Raw genomic sequence first — 18621 nt, forward strand, 5'->3', positions numbered from 1 at the left:
TTTTGATAAGACATTTCAATCATAAATCAATTTTTACGAACTTTTAGAAATGTTTTTTTTTGGTTTTTATTTTTTGTTAAAAAACGTTCCATTCGATTTTTCAAAAAATTTTATCGAAGTTTTGAAAAGATATTTAAGTCGAAAGTCGGTTTTTACCTACTTTTGTAAATTTTTGTTAGGTTTTTAATATTTTGTAAATTCGATTTTTCTCAAAATGGTATACTCAATTTTGATAACAATATGATTAAAAAAAATTAATTTAAAGCTTATGTCTCGAAAGTTTTTAAAAGTTATTTGAGTCGAAAATACATTTTTACTAACTTTTATTAATTTTTTTTAGGTTTTTATTTTTTGTAAAAAAACCTTAAATTCGATTTTTTCCAAAATTTTACCGAATGTTGAAAACAATATTGCTTATAAGATGAAATAAGTTGAAAGCCATAATCGCAAATTTTTGAAAAGATATTTAAGTCGAAACTCAATTACTACCAATTTTGAGTATTGTTTTTTTTTTAGGTTTTTATTTATTTTATTTCTTTAACTCGGACTTAAATCCAACTCGTTGAATTTTTTTTCCACGCTAAGTAATTCTTGGAGAAATTTTATTTTTAAACATGGCTTACGTTCTCGGCAACTTCCAATAACATACAAGCATCAGAAATGCTCTAAATGTAATGTTATGAAAGCAGTGAAATTTTTGGAGAGACTGTCAATTGTTAGTTTTGTTCAAAAAAAAATCAAATTCTGCTGTTGAACTTGATCAAACTATATTGCATCGAATTCCCTTTTAAAATTAATTAAAAAGCTTCTTATTCTTAAACGTCTTATTCTTTTTATATTTTATTGTATGCTGTCCTAAAAAAACAGACTGTGTCTTGAATGCAACTAAGTAATTATTATATCTTTCTACTTAAGTCTAGCAAAACTTATTTAATTTTTAAACCATATTTGAGAAATATGCATATTTTTGTTGTTATTCCTCTTAAGTTTATTTAAGTCTTTGTAACTAATTTTTGACTCAAGTCCTTTTTTCCTAACGTCAAAGAACTTTAAGAGAAACATTCTTAAATAAATAAAATCGCAATCATTGTTATGACAAATAAATACTCAATTTTAGTAAACCCAAGGTGTTTTTTATTTTGAAGATTCAAATCTATAAAATATTAAACGATAAAAATTCAAAGGTATAACTAAGTTTGGCTCCTTCCATTAGGTAGCCGTCAAAAACACAACAAACAAATATATCCTTTATTTAGTTTCACTGCCTGGATAAATGTTAACGGTCAATATACAAGGCCATTTTTCCTTGACACATAAAGAATTTATGGAGGAATTATTTTTGGCATAATAAATTATATAACTTTTATACATTTTCGTCATGATATTTAATGGGTTTTTATTGCTTTTTTTTTTTTTACAGTGTCATCCGTGAGGGAATCATTCGTTGTATTTTAGCGACAGATATGGCCCGCCACAATGAGATTCTTGACCAATTCAAGGAGGTCACACCTACATTTGATTACTCGAATAGATCACATGTTAACTTAGTAAGTGTCTGAAAAGTTTATGAAGTGCAATATGGACTACATTATTCTATGTATAGCTCTGTATGATTCTGATCAAAGTCGCAGACATCTCGAATGAAGCTCGTCCTATGGACGTAGCTGAACCGTGGTTGGATCGCCTTTTGCAAGAGTTTTTCGCTCAAAGTGCCGCAGAGAAGTCAGAAGGACTGCCTGTGACACCTTTCATGGATCCTGATAAGGTTAGCAAACCAGGCTCTCAAGTTCGATTCATCGGTCTAGTATTACTGCCATTATTTGAAGCTCTCGGCGATTTGGTGCCTGAGCTTACAGAACTGATTATAATTCCAGTCCGCAATGCATTGGATTACTATAAGTAAATACGAGTAGTTTTGAAGTTTTCTGAATTTTTCTATTAATTTCTTCGATATGAAAATTTTTCTTCCTCTTTTTCTTTTTGTAAATTGTTCTTTTTCAGACACTTAAATGATGCTCAAAACAAATCACGCAAATCTCTCGCTGAGACCGCCGAAAACACTAGCTCCGATGGAGGCGGTGTATCCCCACAGCTGCCACGTTCCCAATCGGGTATTAGTGTTAAGTCAAGACGTAGTATACCATCGCAAAAGTCCGCCTCCCGGAATTCTGTGGATGAGCCCACCTGCATTGCTGCAGAACTGCACGACTTACCCGAGGGCAGTGAGAGTGGTGATTCTGAGACCGCAACGGAAGTTGATGTGAGTATAAATAATAATTTATTTTTTAATATTGCATTTTGGACGTATACGATGCGATGATGCGGCGCGGCGCGGTGCAGCGGATACAAAAGAGATTATAATTAATATAGCGTCATCGTTGTGGCTACCTTCACCAAAGCTAAAAACATTTTTACAAAACAGAAAAATACAATCCTTTTTCCGTGTAAATCCTGAGTTCAGTGGAGGAGTTTGAAATGAAAAAGCATAGCTGCGCCTTTTGGACTTTTGAAATCAATGTGGCTTTTGGTTGAAGTGATATTGGACTTTAAGCATAGGAGCACAAATATATAGCAAGCTTTATACGATATTCGAATAGTTACCCACTGAAGTTGGCTTTTTCGTTTTTGAAATCTTATAATTTGATACTAAAAGTCCGTTTTTATGATGTTGACAACTACAATGACAACAAGAAGTTGAAATAGCAAATAATTCTACTCATACACAGAACTGAATTGTAATCAGCCCAAAATAATAACCAAAAAGGTTGTTTTAAAGGTTAAAATGAAACATAGCGTTTCCCCCAACACTTTGAACCATATTAGTATCTTGCCTATCTTCTGGAAATTAACATTAGTTATCTTCACTTATTATTAAACGAAGTTTTTGGAAAATACGTTTTTAGTTTATTAATTTTAAAATTTTTCTGTTTAAACTTTAAGATTGCCCGTTTTCAGTATTAAGTTTATACTTGTACGGAATTATATTTCAAAAACTTAAAACATTTTTTTTGGTTTGTTACAAAAACAAGAATTATTCTAGAACCGTTTTGCCTTTTTCTGTAAAAAAAAAACGTTAAAGCATTAATGGTTCAGCATTTCTACAAGATTTATGTGAGACAGCTGAAATCTAAAAACTTATGAAGATTTGTTCAAAATTTCATGAATTGCTTTAAATATTTCAACGACTTTAAAAAAATATTATATCAATAATCTTATAGAAAAAATTTGAAAAACCTTAGAAAAAATGCATAACCTTGTTCATTTCTAGATCTTTTCTTTTATCATTCATTAAATCCGGTACTGGAATTTTATATATTCAGTAAACCTTACTGCGTTTTATAATTAATTTCGAGCTAATTCATCGCCAGATGTCTCTTCGAAAGAGATTAAAAAATATATATTATGTATATGCAATATTTTTCACTGACTTTATCCCTCTCCCGTGCTTTATGGGAAAAAGTGTAACGATGAGCTTTTCTTCTTCCTATGGAATGGGAGTTTTAACTTTAACAATTAATACAGTTTTATAGAAGAGAAAAACCATGATTTTCCGCATAGTTTTTTTTTTGTCTTATCTGCTTTATGCTACGAAAGAAGCCACTGCACAATTATTTAGCGGAATTATGATTAATTAGAACGTCCGGGCTCATTAGTGATGTTGCCGACTAAAAGATTAAAAACAAAAAAAAAAGTTTTAGCCGCGAAGATTAAAAATACACCTTGTAAAGGAATGTATATGAGTATCTAGTTTTGAGATATTTCATAAACATTTTAGAAGACTTTTTTTTGAGGAAAACATGAATTTTAATTTGCTGTAGTTTCTGGAAAATAACTTGAACTTTCAAAGAGTTATTTTTTTTGCAGCTTTGATATCCTGAGTAGATTACAATTTGACTTTAATAAATGAATGATGACAGAGTTTATGTTAAATGAAAAACAATTTTAACAATTTGAAGCCGCACCATCCTAAACGTGCCGCTGTTGATGTAATAAATCTTTCTTTTTCCAAAATTAACAAATTGATTGATAATTTGTTATGGCCGAAATTGAAAGATATTGTAAATACCTACGTTTACTTTTTAACAAAGCTTTTATTTGTAACACGACGTAAAAGCCATGCACCGAAATAACCGAAATTTAGGAAAAAAAGTATACTCTTCGTGCTATTTCTTGAAGAAGTAATCACAATAGACCAACGAGAATTTGTAATTTAACACATTTGTCTTTTTTCTTGCATCAAGATCTTAAATATGAAAATAATGAAATTGAGAACATAACCCAAAAATGTGCAAATTTCATAAATTGGGCTAAGGTGCTTCAACACAAAAAGACTAACATTACCAGTGTTTTTTGAAAATTTAACACTATACAACATTCTCCCTAGGTTTTTTTGTCGATAAATAAGTTAAAGTCAAATCCTCCGCAGCAGCAGGTTTGACTTTTGTTCAAATATCGAAAGCAAATTTCGAGTTTTTCATTCTTAGACTTTGATACGTTTGACACTTGATGGTGTGATGGTAAAGTAGTGTTGAACATACAAAGAAACACTATGACGCCACTCAAAATGAATTTGATATTTCGGCGTTAAGTCATTTCGCCCACAACCAATGACATCCAAATTTTAAAATTTCATTAAGCCCAACATTTTTCACACAGCCCAAAAATTGATGTTCTAACGCCAAAATACATTTTAAGTGAAAGAATAAATTGTTGGTTGTCATTTTGCCCAAAAGAATTTTTAATTTGAATTTGAGTGTTATGGTGCCTGGGTTGGGACATTGTTCAAGCAACGCCCATGTTCGAAGCACCAAATTTTTAAAAATTAAATTAAACAGTCCGTTGTGAACCAGGGCCTAGTGACTTACAACTCTCAACAATTCCTGTGTGCGAGTACGGTTGTCAGGAATGGAAGGGACCTACAATTGTAGGCCGAATCCGAACGGCTAGTTTGAGAAAGCACTTTTTCATGACAAGAATTATACTTGAAGGATTTGTCAATTCCTAGCAATAGGCGGGGACCAAATTTTTACATGACCAAAAATTAAGGCAAAAAACTACTGCAATGTCCAAAGGTTGTACAAATTTTTGGTCATTTGTAAAAAATATGAGAAATTCTTCCTTCTCCTCGGTTCCTACGCTCCACGTCAATGGCACTCCATTTGTTATCACTTTCGAGAAAGCTTATCTCTTTGTTAGGCAGTTCACCTCCAATTCAAGGCTGTCAGTGAATATTATGACTCCTGTTATGACTTTCTGTTATGTCATCGAACGCGTTAGTGATTCTATGGGGCCAATCTTTTTTCGCACTCGTACTGTGGCGAAAGTTCTAACTTGTCTTAACAAACATAATTCCGCTGATCCGGATGGTATCCCCGCTATTGTTCTGAAGAGGTGTTCTTCACCGCTGGCAAAACCACTGCGTAAGTTTTTTCATCTGTCTTACTCCTCAGGTCTCATTCCAAGCGGATGGAAAACTGCATTTGTCCAGCCAATTCCCAAAAAAAGCGAATCTTCCTTATCCTCTAACTATAGACCGATTGCACTTATATCCCTTCTTTCCAGGGTCATAGAAACGCTGATTAATTATTAGCTCAAGATATACATAGGTCCACTGGTGATCCCATGGTTCATCTCACCGAACAGTGGAGCAAATCTTTACATCGCTTTGGAAAAAGTAAGATTATTGCACTTAATATTTCAAAAGCATTTGATAGGGTTTGGCATCAGGCTCTCTTATCGAAAATGCGTGCTTTCGGTTTTCATAAATCCCTCCTTCATTGCATTAGTAATTACCTTTCGAATCGTTTAATACAAGTTGTATTTGATGGATTCAAGTCTGAAAACCACAAAATAAATGCTGGTGTGCCAAAGGGCTCCGTTTTATCTCCAACTCTCTTTCTCATTTTTATTAATGATCTCCTGTCTGCAACTTCTAATCCAATACATTGTTTCACTGACGATAGTACTCTTAGCTTTAAATATTCGTTTTCAGATTTACAAAATATGATAAATATGAGCCTCAGGAAGTAATATTCTCGTCACTACAGGCACTTCTTTGTGCTTGTGGATTCAATTTTTTCCACTCGACACTGAATTGTTGATCTGCTAGCACGATTATAACGAACAAAAATAAGACGTAGTGCTCGAAACGTTGAGGCCACTACCTCCGAATTTCGGTATTAAATTTTAATAATTTAGACTCGTTGTTGGCTCGTATACCCTTCCATTATGAAATGGCAACCTTACTGAAGAGAAATGTCACAAGAGCTGTAAGAAATATGACGTCGCTTGCTTTCAGTGTCGCTCTACTGTTGTAGGGTCCCTTTTGAAAAACCCTGTACTTTAACATTTTTTGATCATAAGGTTAAGGAAAGTCACAATATTTCCAACCCAAAAGGTTTAAGATGGAAATATTGTTCAGGAAGTATTACTTTAAGTCAAAATTTTCTATTTCCAAATTCTTTAAAACACTGAAAAAGAAATATTTCTTTTGTAGGTAAAAGATTTCACGCTTTTTGCATTTAGATACATTTTTCTTGTATAACTTTTTCACAGTCCTTGTCGATATTTTCTACGAGCTTGAAGTACGGATGGAAATAAAAATAAACTTTTTTAAGAAAAGAGGATAAAGAATTTTGAGGTATAGTATTGTGTGGTACAGCATTTTCAAATACAGTATTCTGAAATATAGAGTATTTTGAAATAAAGAAGATGGACTACATTATGACGAAACCTGAACTAATACATTTATGTAGTTTCTTACTGAATTTTAGAAACACAATTTTGAAATACAGTATATTGAACCATTCCGAAACCTGTAGATTGTATATCATTTTTGAAAAACTTATACAATTTTTGAAATTTGATGATAATTCTGTTTTCGTACTTGTTGTAGAACCAAACGTTAATCTGGTACAATTCTTTTTGACAATTTATTTTCGAAAAAAAGACATTAGTAGTTTATTCCGTAAATTCTAGAAAATATTCCAATTGTAACACTTTAAAAAACAAATATTCATGAATTATGTTTAACATGTTCATATGGGTTATACAACAAAATGTATATTTTTGTAGCCTTTAGAAAACATTTATCATATTATACATACACAAATGTAGCTACGTCTAAATAAAAAATACTGTCGTGTATTTGTTCAAACGTACATAAATAGAAAATGGTTACTTCGTTGCGAATGTGAAATCATAAAACAAAGCACTTCACGGAAGCTGTACAACACATGTCCGGAGTTCGAGATTTCTAGACTAAGGGCTAAAGGACTCCAAAGAAAATAAGGATTCTTTTGAATTTCTTGTACTCATGCAAATAAGCGTGTACTGCATACGAAATGAATTCGTTATCTATTTTATACCTTTGTAGGTATAAATACCTACATTTTGTTTCCCTCACCCCCTCCCCCACAAGCCAAAAATGTTTAAAGGAAAAAATAAGAGAAAGTTCCTTCAGCTTTTCAACTCGCATAAGTGTACAGTACAGTTGTTCCATCATGAAGTTACCTTACAGTATCTTCAACTCAATTTACTCAAAAGTAAACATGCCTCTGGTGGAACGTGCGGGTAGATGGCAAATAAGAATGTCTCCATACATTTTATGTATCTGTATACATTTCTGGGAACTGGGATGCTGTGATGCAGCAAATTCAAAACCTTGAATAGTACATGGAAACAAAATGCAAAACATAACGACGCACGAGGACGATACTTTTCTTTTGAGTTCCTTTAGTTCCTTAGTTTTGGTAGGGTAAGATCAAGGAACTTAATGGAAAGGTGTGTGTGTGGGAAGATTTTTATTGCGAAAGTGAATTCTGCCAACACCCATACCCTGAAACTGACATTATCAGCACGAAAGGATTATATTTATGCACCTGTATAATATTAATGCGATTTCTTTTGAGAAATACTAAAATTAAATAAATCTCAATTATCCTTTTCCAGATCAGCGATAGGTAAAGGCGTCTGCACCCGTTTTTATATCGTATCAAATGTTCGAATTAGTTTTAAAATTTATAGATTTCATTGTGGTTTTGTATTCTGGCCCGAAATTCTAGTTTAGACTATTTAAATAGGTATCATAATCAAAGATCAACATTTCTTTCGAAATATCAAAAATGCTTGCTTTATATTTGTAAAAAGTTTTGAATTGTTTGACAAAACCTTTTTAAATGCAATTAGATTAAAAAAATTGAGATAAACTGAGTTTCGAATATCATGCTTTTTAATGTAATAATCTTTTTCGAACAAAGTACACACAATTTTCCAATAAGAGGTTGCATTTTGGTATTAAAAAAAAATAGAACTTGAAAGAGGAATCAAAGATGTTTACTTCACTCAATAGAGGAAATCACAACAGAAAACGATATTAGCCAAGTAGTCCTCACGGAAATGGTTGCAACACCATTTCCTTTCACAGAATTTTAAATGACCATTTCCATCTTAAAGATATTTAAATAATTGTGAAGCATTAGCCCCAAAGATCTCTGTAGCCAGTTGTGATCATCTCTTCGAGAAATAACACGGTCAGAAAACTTTGATTGCAAAATTGCGATAGCAGTATTACCAGCTTCATTTCCGGTTAAGTAAAATACCGCCACTAGCCACGTTTCACTGCTCGATGTAATTGATTTTCAACAAGATTTTTCAAATACGAAAAGATTGCAATGTAATGAGGTACTTTTTTCTTGTCAATTTTCAAACGATGATAGCTTCAAATATATATTCTAAAATGGGTTATAATTCTTATTTAACTGAAAGTTAAGGTTGTGAGAAAAAATATATATTTGTATGTTTATTGTTATTAATTTTAAACTAGATTTTGAGAGCGTTAACTCAATTTTAAAATGATTCCAAACACAAAATGTTTTGCCAATTTTGATAAGATTTGAAACACAAAAGTATTAACAATTTTTATTTTCACAATTTTTTGATTTCGAACACAAAAAAATTAACTTTTTAAATGCTTTGAAACACAAAAATAGGATGCATTAAACTGTAGTAACTGGATTTTTTAAGGATTTAAATATCGAAACTGTTGCGGAAGGTTAATGCATGTTTGCAATAATTATATAAAGTACACCATCCTAGTCCTCCTCTGGTAAATCTGCTCGATGAGGCATAAAGTTTAAGTTAAGAACTTCAACACGCTTATAATTTTAGCCGAGTATTCATTACGAAAATAGTTCATTCCTGAAGGAATTTGGAATTTATAAGTGCTCCTAGACAATGTTGAATTCGCTCTGGAGAGATGTTGGTTGTAATTTTTCGTCTACTTTCGCAGTAAACTTCGCAAACATACCCTGACATTCATCAATATTTGACTCCAATAATGATAGATGGACTGCATGAGAATGAGCTAGTTCATTATTATCATATCAAACGTCTCGATAATTATATAGCCGAAAACCTGGGCACCATAGCACATACAAGTGTTGACCGTTGCATGAAAAACACGGTATTTTGACGCGAGATCGACATCTTGGTTTGCAACTAAGAACCTAGTCCACATCATACTCATACTTTGGCATGTTTTGAAAAATTGAGATTGTGTGTGACTCAAACACCCAGGTGCTTAAATTCTTGCACAACGTCGATGCTTACATTATTGAGAGACCATTTTTTGTCAGGTCGTCTTCTCCTTTGACGTGCTTCAAAAATCATCACCTTTGTATTTCTTTTATTGATGACTAACTCCCATTTCTAGCAAAATGCATTCAGCCTGTTTATTTGTTATTGCAGAGTGTAAGGATTTTCGGTGAGTAGTACTAAGTCATCAGGGTATAACAGAACTTTAATTTGTATATCAGCAAACGATATCAATCCTGGAAGTATTTCACAAATGTCGTCAACAAACAAAGCAAAAAGTAATGGACTTAAAATACAGCCCTGTGGAACACCTGTAGTTGCTTCAAACCATTCTGAGAAGTCCATTCCATCCCATACAGATGCACTAGATGAAACAAGAAATTTAGAGTACATGGTGAAAAATTTTCGGGAGATTCCTATCGTTGAAAGCTTGTACAGCCTATCTGTTAACTTTGTCAAATGCTGCCTTGAAAGCTACAAAGCAAGCGTATAGTTTTTTCTTTTTATCAATGGATTTTCTAGCAATGCTTGTCAAAGCAAATATTTGATCCATGGTGTAGAAACCCGACAAAAAACCAGCTTGGAACATACTTAAAAAGTGTTTTCTTCGATCCATTTGCTAAGCTTTTCGTATAAAATCGAAGTAAGAATCTTTCTCAAAGTGTTTAAAATAGAAATTCCTCTGTATTTTTCCAGTAAGGTGGTATTAACGCTCTTGTGAATTGCAAAAATAACTGCTTTGTTTAGGTTGTGTGGCACATTAGAATCGCTGTATAATCTGTTGAGGTATGATAGAAGCTAATTCTTAAATTAAACTGTGCTATTTTTGTAGAATTCTACTGGAATTCCATCTATGCCAGAAGCTTTATTGTTTTTCATCTCATGAAGTGAAGAATCGAGTTCAGACAAAGATATTGGACAATCCAGTTCATCAACTATAACGTTGGGTAAAGCATAAGAAAAAGTATGGTGATTAACCTCAGTCGACAAAAGAGTCTTAAAATGTGCTGCTAGTGTTTCAGCTCCATGAGTGTTCATCATATTAAGATTACGAGACCACCCAGTTTACGAACGTTTTTCCAGAATATTTTTGAGTTTTTGGATTCCGATAGCTCTTTACTTATATACTTATACATAATATATTATTAGCAAATTTAATTTTTTATCGCTCACTTCATATTAAACATTGTAATGAAATGGCACATCAGGCAGACGGCAGCAAAGCCATGCTCTTATTCTTAAGAAATTAAATTTGTAAACCATTTTTTGTATAATAAAGAATTAATCTTTCTAATCTTATCTAATCTGATAGCTTCAAAAGCGAAAGCTTTCCAAATAGCGTTCTTTTCAAAATGAAACCTCTTATTGAAAAATCCATTTATTTATAAATAAATATTTATTTAACGTTGAATAGTTGATACTTGCACTTTTTGTATGCAAAAGTACTAATTCGCTTCCCGATTTACACATAATAATGCTGCTAATTTGTTTATTTCAAAACAAAGAGAAATAAAGTAAAGGCATTGTCATCACGAATAAAGGAAAAGCTCGCTTCTAGTAGATATTTACTTGCTTGTTTCGAAATTATTCACAATTTTTTTGTTTCGCCACTTCTTCACTTTACAACTTTGCAATCTTACTTTGAAAATCACGCTTTACCAAATGCAAATTTGTGAAGAAGAAATTACTGAAATGAAAAGGTTTCCTCTTGGCATCAAAAGTTTCACAATTTGAGTTTGCAAAGTGCAAAGTCTTTTCTGAAAAGTGAAAAGTATTAAGAATTTTGAAAAGCTTTCCACTAATATGCAACGAAAAATTTTCATTTGCAAACAAGAGTTTATTTATAACTGCAGTTTTTTTAGGCTTTGATTCTTCAATTGCGGTTTCAACAATAAGAACTTCCGCATCATCTCTAGCTTGTTTATTATTATATATTGCAGCTTGTAATTTTTTAATGAACACATTTATGAACTTATCTTTGTTATTTCGATTTGATAAGAATTTTTTTTGAGTAACTGGTACAACCATTGTTTCATCGAAACAGACTTCATACGTTTTTGAAAGTGCAGCAGTTCTTCTCTACTGCTCAATAGCTTTTACGTTCTTATTTTGGAACTGTAATGCCTTTGTATTAACAAATTCATGTATTTATTAAAAATAATAGAAAAAGTACGATGAAAAAGAAATCCGCCTCATTATTTTCATTGAGAACAAAATCAATTGGGCTCATGTTGTCATACAATGACGATTTTGTTGGTTCTCTCATGTCATCATTATCACATAGAGCTTTTGGACCCGGACTCAATTCATATTGAAGACATTCTTCAAGATTACTTTCAAAATGCTTGCTGACAGTAATTCTTTGGAAGATTAATAATGGATCCACTGCAACTTTACAATCATTTATTTTGACAGATTTGTTAACACTGGAAAGTGGCAGTACTTTTCGGAGCGTTTCCACTTTATTTCATTAAATGATAAATCGATTATCCGCTTCATAGATACTCATCCAATTTCGTAAGCTCTGTAGCATTTAATTTGCTCATTTTCAACAATTCCCGAAGCTATCGATATTAACTGCGTAGTATTTGGAAAAGCATTGTCTTTTTTCACTCTTGAGTCTCTGGAATCTACGTGTTGGTCGGTCGACTCCAAGGAGATATTACAGAACTTCTCCATTTCCATATACCCATTAACACAAAACACTTTCTATCGTACTTCGAGCACGAGATACTCCTCCTTCGGTTTTCATAGATTTCATGACACTTTGTTCGATGACCATATCTGTGCATGTACCTGAATTATACTTGTCTGTTCGTTTCAGTGTGGAAAATCCATTTCTGAAATTCTCATAAGTTTTCTCATCCATAGTTCCTTCCAGCTTGAGCATATGTTGCAAATACAGGTGGGCTAATTTTGCATATAAGAAGTGAAGTGACCACTGACGTGCAAATTTGGCAGCATTCTCCGCACTACATCAAGGTGTTCTTGGAAAAGCCCAAGTCTTTCAGCGCTAACAAAATCAAGTGCTATTGTAACCATTTCGAATTTTTGCACCCATAATTGTGCTGTTGGACCTCGAGTTTTCAAATCATCCAGTTTGTCTAGAAATGTTGAAAGAAAAATGGAATTATCCATACATCCTTCTACGTTTGAGTAGGACACATCTCGAGAATTGATTTAATGGATTAACTCATCCAACGTACCATCTTCAATCTTCATATTTATAATCATTGATTTATCGATAGTTCATCAACTATATATGGCGCGTTTTCGGCCGGAGGCACCGGTTGAACTGAAGTGATGCTGTGACCGTTTACCGTACACTAATTTTTTTTAACGAAATTTGTAAAAAATTTTATATTCTTCAATATTGATAATAAATAGAAATGGAAAAGAACCCATAGGAAATGAGATATTTACGCGATTTTTGTGACCTTTTACCATGAAATTTATTAGTTGCTGATACCCTGCCGTATGTAGGTTTTGAGACAACTTTAAGGGTGTCAAAATACAAGTGTTTACAGACTTACAGCCGGGTATCTCGAATTCCGAGATTCTTACCTAATTTAAGCTTAAATGACTGGACAAATTGTGAAACGTTTTCGAAGACTAATAAAATAATAAGTCAACCGTTTTAAATATGAAGAAGTAAATACTTTAAAAGACAATAAACATAAGCTTTTCTTTTTTATTTTATCGAATTTACAAAAGAAATGGATTTTGAATTTAAGGGTTAAGGCGTTGATTCATTTCAATTTCAAAAATGTCTGATTTTTTAAAGGTTTTTTAATCCATCGACTTTGTTGCCATCCTGCAATGAAATTTGACAGCAAACAACTAATGATAGTAACCAAATAGTAGTTAAACTAAAAATTAACCTCAATATCATAGAAGACTTTTCGATAATAGACAGTTTTCGAATAACGAAAAGTACCAAAAAACCTGTGTTGTGTAGAACTTGAAATAAATAATAAATTAATAGCCAAAGGAAAGTGTATTGAACTTGGAATGGAGACCAATTTCACGGTGTTGAATCTTTGTCACGAATAGCAAAGCAAACTTCTGTATAGTAGTTCATCGTCTGTCGAACATTATTATTGATGAATTTTTCGCTAACACCATTTGTTGGCCAAAGACATATTGTCGGTAATATAACTTTGCAACTTTTTAAGATACGAATTAATTCCGAAGTTGTATTTAAATTGGTGAAACACTTTTACTTCTCTCTTTTCAAATAAAGTCTGAAATATTGAACAGCTTTTTCACTTTGCAAATTTTGTGAAACACTTTGCACTTTGTAGGATATTATTTTTTTTTGAAAGTTGAAAAGTGAAAAATGTTTAGGCCCCAGGATTTTTAAAATATGTCATTTCATGAGTATACATATCATATAAGTTTTTTTCGAATATCTCAAAAACTTTAAGTATTAGATTGATTTCTGGACAAAACAAAAAGGTCTTATTCCCATTATGATACTATTTTAGCTTAGCTTTGTAGGTCCATGCTTGTATACTTTTTCTTGTCGTTATTCTTTAGGCTGCTGAAGAAGGACTTCCACATTCTTGAGGTGACATTATGCTATAAAAAGTGGTTATGGTATATTAAATATGTCTTGCAAAGTAAAAAATTTGTTGAACTGGTATTAAACACTTGTGGCTTTTGCAACATCATCTAAATCTGAATATCATTTTCTTCTGGACATTTTAATTTCTTTCAAAAAAATACAAATAGTTTTCGTTTCTTTACTTTACTCTTATTTATTTTCTTTTCTGAATTATTTCATCAAGAATGTTAATTAATTTATTTTTTTTAATTTCAATTGCATTTCTGCTACTTCAACCACACTGGCAGATAAACTCAAACCAGGTGACTAGTTTGGTTTTGTTGTTTATTCAATGTACGTCTTTTGCCATTATAAATATAAATATAAGTAAGAGTATGTTTTTGCAAAGCTAGAATAAAAATATCAGTAGATTCAATTTCATTTTTCAATTCCCTTGATTATGAAAGTATGTGCCTTTTCATAACCTGCCGTTTAATAATAAATGCAAATAGTTTAGAGTTTGGCGTCGTTTTTTTTAAAAATTATTATTTTTGATTATTATGCTATTCATATTTTTAATATATTTGTCCGTTTATGGGGAAATTTTCTTCACAAAAAAACGCCTTTTTGGTCTTGTTTTCTTTTTTTGTATTTTTGTAGGTCGCTGAGAAGACCTCTAAATTCAAAGTGGACACTGAAGGTAGTAGCAACCGATCGAAGTCATCACACTCAAATTCAAGGAAGTCCTCCCGAGAGAAACGTCCATCGATGATTGGAGAAATGTGCAGTACTGGGGGTAATCGCATCCGTAATTCATACGGTAACATTCATGGTTATCATACGAATCGTTGTCACTTCAGTTCCAATCGAGCCGTAAGTCTGGATCAGTATAGCTGCAACAATCGCCGCCTCTCGGATGGCCTGCAGCAAGTCATCTCAGACAGTAATGTTTTTTACAACCGACAGAATCGTGGTAGCGTTGACACTTCCGATTCCACATCCCACCATCTAAGCAGTTGCATTGAGAGACCAAAGATATCTGAAGGTAGTGGCGAATTGTCTGACGTTGATGTTTTGAATATGAATACTCCCCATGGCCCACACATAAATATTACATCGTCTACTGCGCTCCTAAGCGCTACCAATGTCACTTCCTCAGTGACCTCGACCGCACCATCTATTGACAGTCCCGTCAATAATAGGAACGTCAACTCCAACGGAAATTGCTCACAATCCAATGGACTTAACTCTGCCGCCGCCGCCGGCGGGAATAAGTCATGGAAGGCGCGCTTTAAACAAATTTCAGATTATTTTTCCTTTAGCTTTGACAAGGGTAACAAACGCTTTGGCAGTACCCGTAGCAGTCCATGTTCCGTGCGCAACAATAACGCCAGTGATTTGTCTAAGCCAGGTGCCGGTATTTGTTGTACGATTTCTAATAACCTCTCTCCCAGTTTCAAACACAAGCAACATGAATTGATCAGCTCTGGCCGAAACCGTGCCTACAGTCTAGACGTACCGACGAGAAATCGTTACAGTAGCAGTTCGGGTGGTGACAGTCGCAAGTCGTCACGCAACGAGGACAATAGCAACCGGGGGCATGATCTGCTCAACGAAGACAATAATAGCAACAACACAATAAGTGGTGAAATGGCACCGCCACCTATCCGCATTGGAAGCGTCGATGCCAGCGAGTCAATCATCATTACATCCACCGCACTTCCGCGCGTCATAACTCCCAACCTTGGCGACGTTCAGCTGATGTACAGCGATAACATCGGGTCAGGCACTGTTGGGGAACACATAGACTTGGGGATTCCAAGCGGATCACGCGATCCGCCTAAGATTTGACACCGGAGTTCAGACACATACTCATCATCGAATAATGGTGCTTTTACAATGCTGCAACAACACTTGCTACCATCATCTAATCAACAACAGCAGCAGCAACAACAGCATCAGCATCAGAATCAGCCCCCTCCTATCCAACAGGACGACTATCAACTTCAACAGTTACAAGCTTCCAATTGTAATGTGTCTTCGACAATGAACTTCTGGTCAGCTCTTGGCAATCGGTTGAGTTCTTTTGTATGCCATTGTTGTGAACGTAAGTTGCCAGATCCGGAGAATGTATAAAACATTTGAGAGGGGGGGTGATTGAGTAGCTTTGCAATAATAAATGAAACTGTTTTCTTGGGGTGTTCGATGTATGGAAGTTTGATAGGCATTATGGGGTCAATAACTTTCAAAAGTTTTTTTTAAAAAAAAGTTCATATGCTTGACCTATTTTTTCTGTATCAAATGATAAAAAGCTAATTTGACTTAACCTTCATGTTTTTTTGAGGTTCAAAAGATTCTAAATTCACAAGAACTCAAAACTTACAAGTTTGCATCAAGTTATAATTTATATTAAAAACATATTTCTGTTAAATATAATATAAAAATGGAAATTTTGACAGTAAATGATTTATTTGTATCAAACATTGACATTTTTGACATTTTGATGATTACCTAAAAGGCGCCTTAATGTTGAACGTTTCAAAAACAAACACAAATAAAAAGTTACACAAAAAACAAGTGTATAATAAATGCATCAAATTAATGCTATTTCTATGCTTTTTTAAAAAGTTTACTGCTGGAACGATAATATTTATATGAATTTATATAAATTGTTAAATATTATAGTGACCCCATATTGTCAATTTTTGTTTGCATAATTTCAATCTTTTTCTCCTAAGTTGTGACAAATTTTATGAATCTATGTAAATCACTTCCATTTCAAACTTCTTTTTTTATTTTGTTCAAAACATCATTTAGAAAAATTGCAACAAAAAAGTCCATTAAATAAAATAAAACCAAAAAACTACTATCAAAACAATGCACACTATTAAAAAGAATATAAAATTGCACTCAAAATGAGATAAACAAATATAAACCAGCAAAATGGAACAAAACAATAGTTATTTATATAATATTTAATAAACAAAACAAAAAAAGAAATTATATATTTGTTTTCGTACAAAAAGAAAAAGTCTAAGTAAATTAAAAACAATTAAATCATATACATTATTATTATTATATTATTATTATAATATTTGCCCAAATATTTATATATATATTGAAACAAATCAACTACAACACACTAACTTGTACGATTTAAAGGAACAAGCAAAACAAACTAAATAAATTAGTAAAAATTAATTTTAAGTAAAACAAATAAAATACCATTAAATCGATTATTTTTACTATTAATATTATTATCCTATTATTTTGATTGTTTTACGTCGGCATTTTTTATTTTATTGATTTAAAATAAAAGAAAAAAAATAAAATGATTTTATTTTTATTAAAAATATTATAGTTTACTTTTAATTTTTAGAAAAAATTATTAAGTTTTAAATAAAACAAAAATTGATGTGTGTATTTTATACATTTTATTTAATGTTTAATATTGTGTTAGCTATACGAAAGAAAAATGGTAAACAATAAAATTGATATTAAAATATTTATTTATTTTATTTTATATTTGGTTATTTGTATATATTTTTTTTGTGTTTAATTTACTTTGTTTATTGGTTTTATTTTGAAAACATGTATTTTCTTGCATGGTCAAAGTGATATTGATTTTTAATTCAAGCTTTTTTTCAAATTTTATTAATTGAAAACTTTACATACGAACGAAAGGTTTGAAATTAAACATTTCATGAGTTTTAAACTTCCATTTAAATAGCGATAGAGTAAATTTTAAACCTTAAACTAGGCTCTGGGATTGATATTTTCGTTCTTGAATCTATTTTAAATGTATTCGTTAGCAAGTGATATGAAATTACTACAAGACTGTAGAATTTAAATGAACTTTGAGAATGAAGTAAAACTTTTGAAATTTTAGTTAAATTTGAGTTCCCACATCAAGTTCCATTATTTTTTCGGTTCAATATGATTATGCTTCTTAAAGAACCAAAGGACATTATTTTGATGCAAATGTCTTCACACAAAATAATGTTTCTTTTATATCCAATATTTGTTTAGTATCTTCGTTCTTAAGATATATTTAAAGATGCATTTATACGAGCTTATTGTCTAGGTTTTTAAAGAATTCCTAACGTTCTTAATCGTTTTTTTCGGAGTCAAAAGCAGGGTATAAAATATGGGTTTATCCTGAACAAAACTTATTTGTGTCATTAAAATACTTCCTCTAATGTTGAAATAGGATAAGGACTAAAAATAAAAAAGAAATATGGCAGAAATTTCCTACAAGTAGTGTGATTTTTTTAACGTAGACTTTAATAATATTAAATATTCAATAAAAGCTCTTCCCATTGCAATTCTTTTATCTTCGGTATCATTTTTTATTTATGAACACTAAATAAGTTGTAGAAATCTAAAGACCACAAAACTTGAATTAGTAAATTAAGCAAAAATAAATCTCCTAAATGATAAAAGATGAAAGATAGTCATTAAAGGACATACGAGAAGAAGAA

At 32.1% G+C, this 18621-nt stretch overlaps 1 protein-coding gene across 4 annotated transcripts in view; it reads left to right on the plus strand.

The window, feature by feature from the left end:
* Positions 1-17649, plus strand: part of LOC129950583 (high affinity cGMP-specific 3',5'-cyclic phosphodiesterase 9A) — a 267471-nt gene extending 249822 nt beyond the window's left edge. For 2 of the 4 annotated variants that reach the window (XM_056062516.1, XM_056062524.1), the window contains 4 exons: positions 1421-1547; positions 1604-1899; positions 2002-2260; positions 14801-17649. In XM_056062516.1, the coding sequence (XP_055918491.1) occupies positions 1421-1547; positions 1604-1899; positions 2002-2260; positions 14801-15991 (1873 nt within the window). In that variant the 3' untranslated portion in view covers positions 15992-17649. The remainder of the gene's footprint in view (positions 1-1420; positions 1548-1603; positions 1900-2001; positions 2261-14800) is intronic. The other 2 variants (XM_056062534.1, XM_056062531.1) reach the window with 2 other exon arrangements.
* Positions 17650-18621: the final 972 nt, after the last annotated feature.

This window comes from Eupeodes corollae, chromosome 1 (assembly GCF_945859685.1).
Source record: "Eupeodes corollae chromosome 1, idEupCoro1.1, whole genome shotgun sequence".
Taxonomy (NCBI): Eukaryota; Metazoa; Arthropoda; class Insecta; order Diptera; family Syrphidae; genus Eupeodes; species Eupeodes corollae.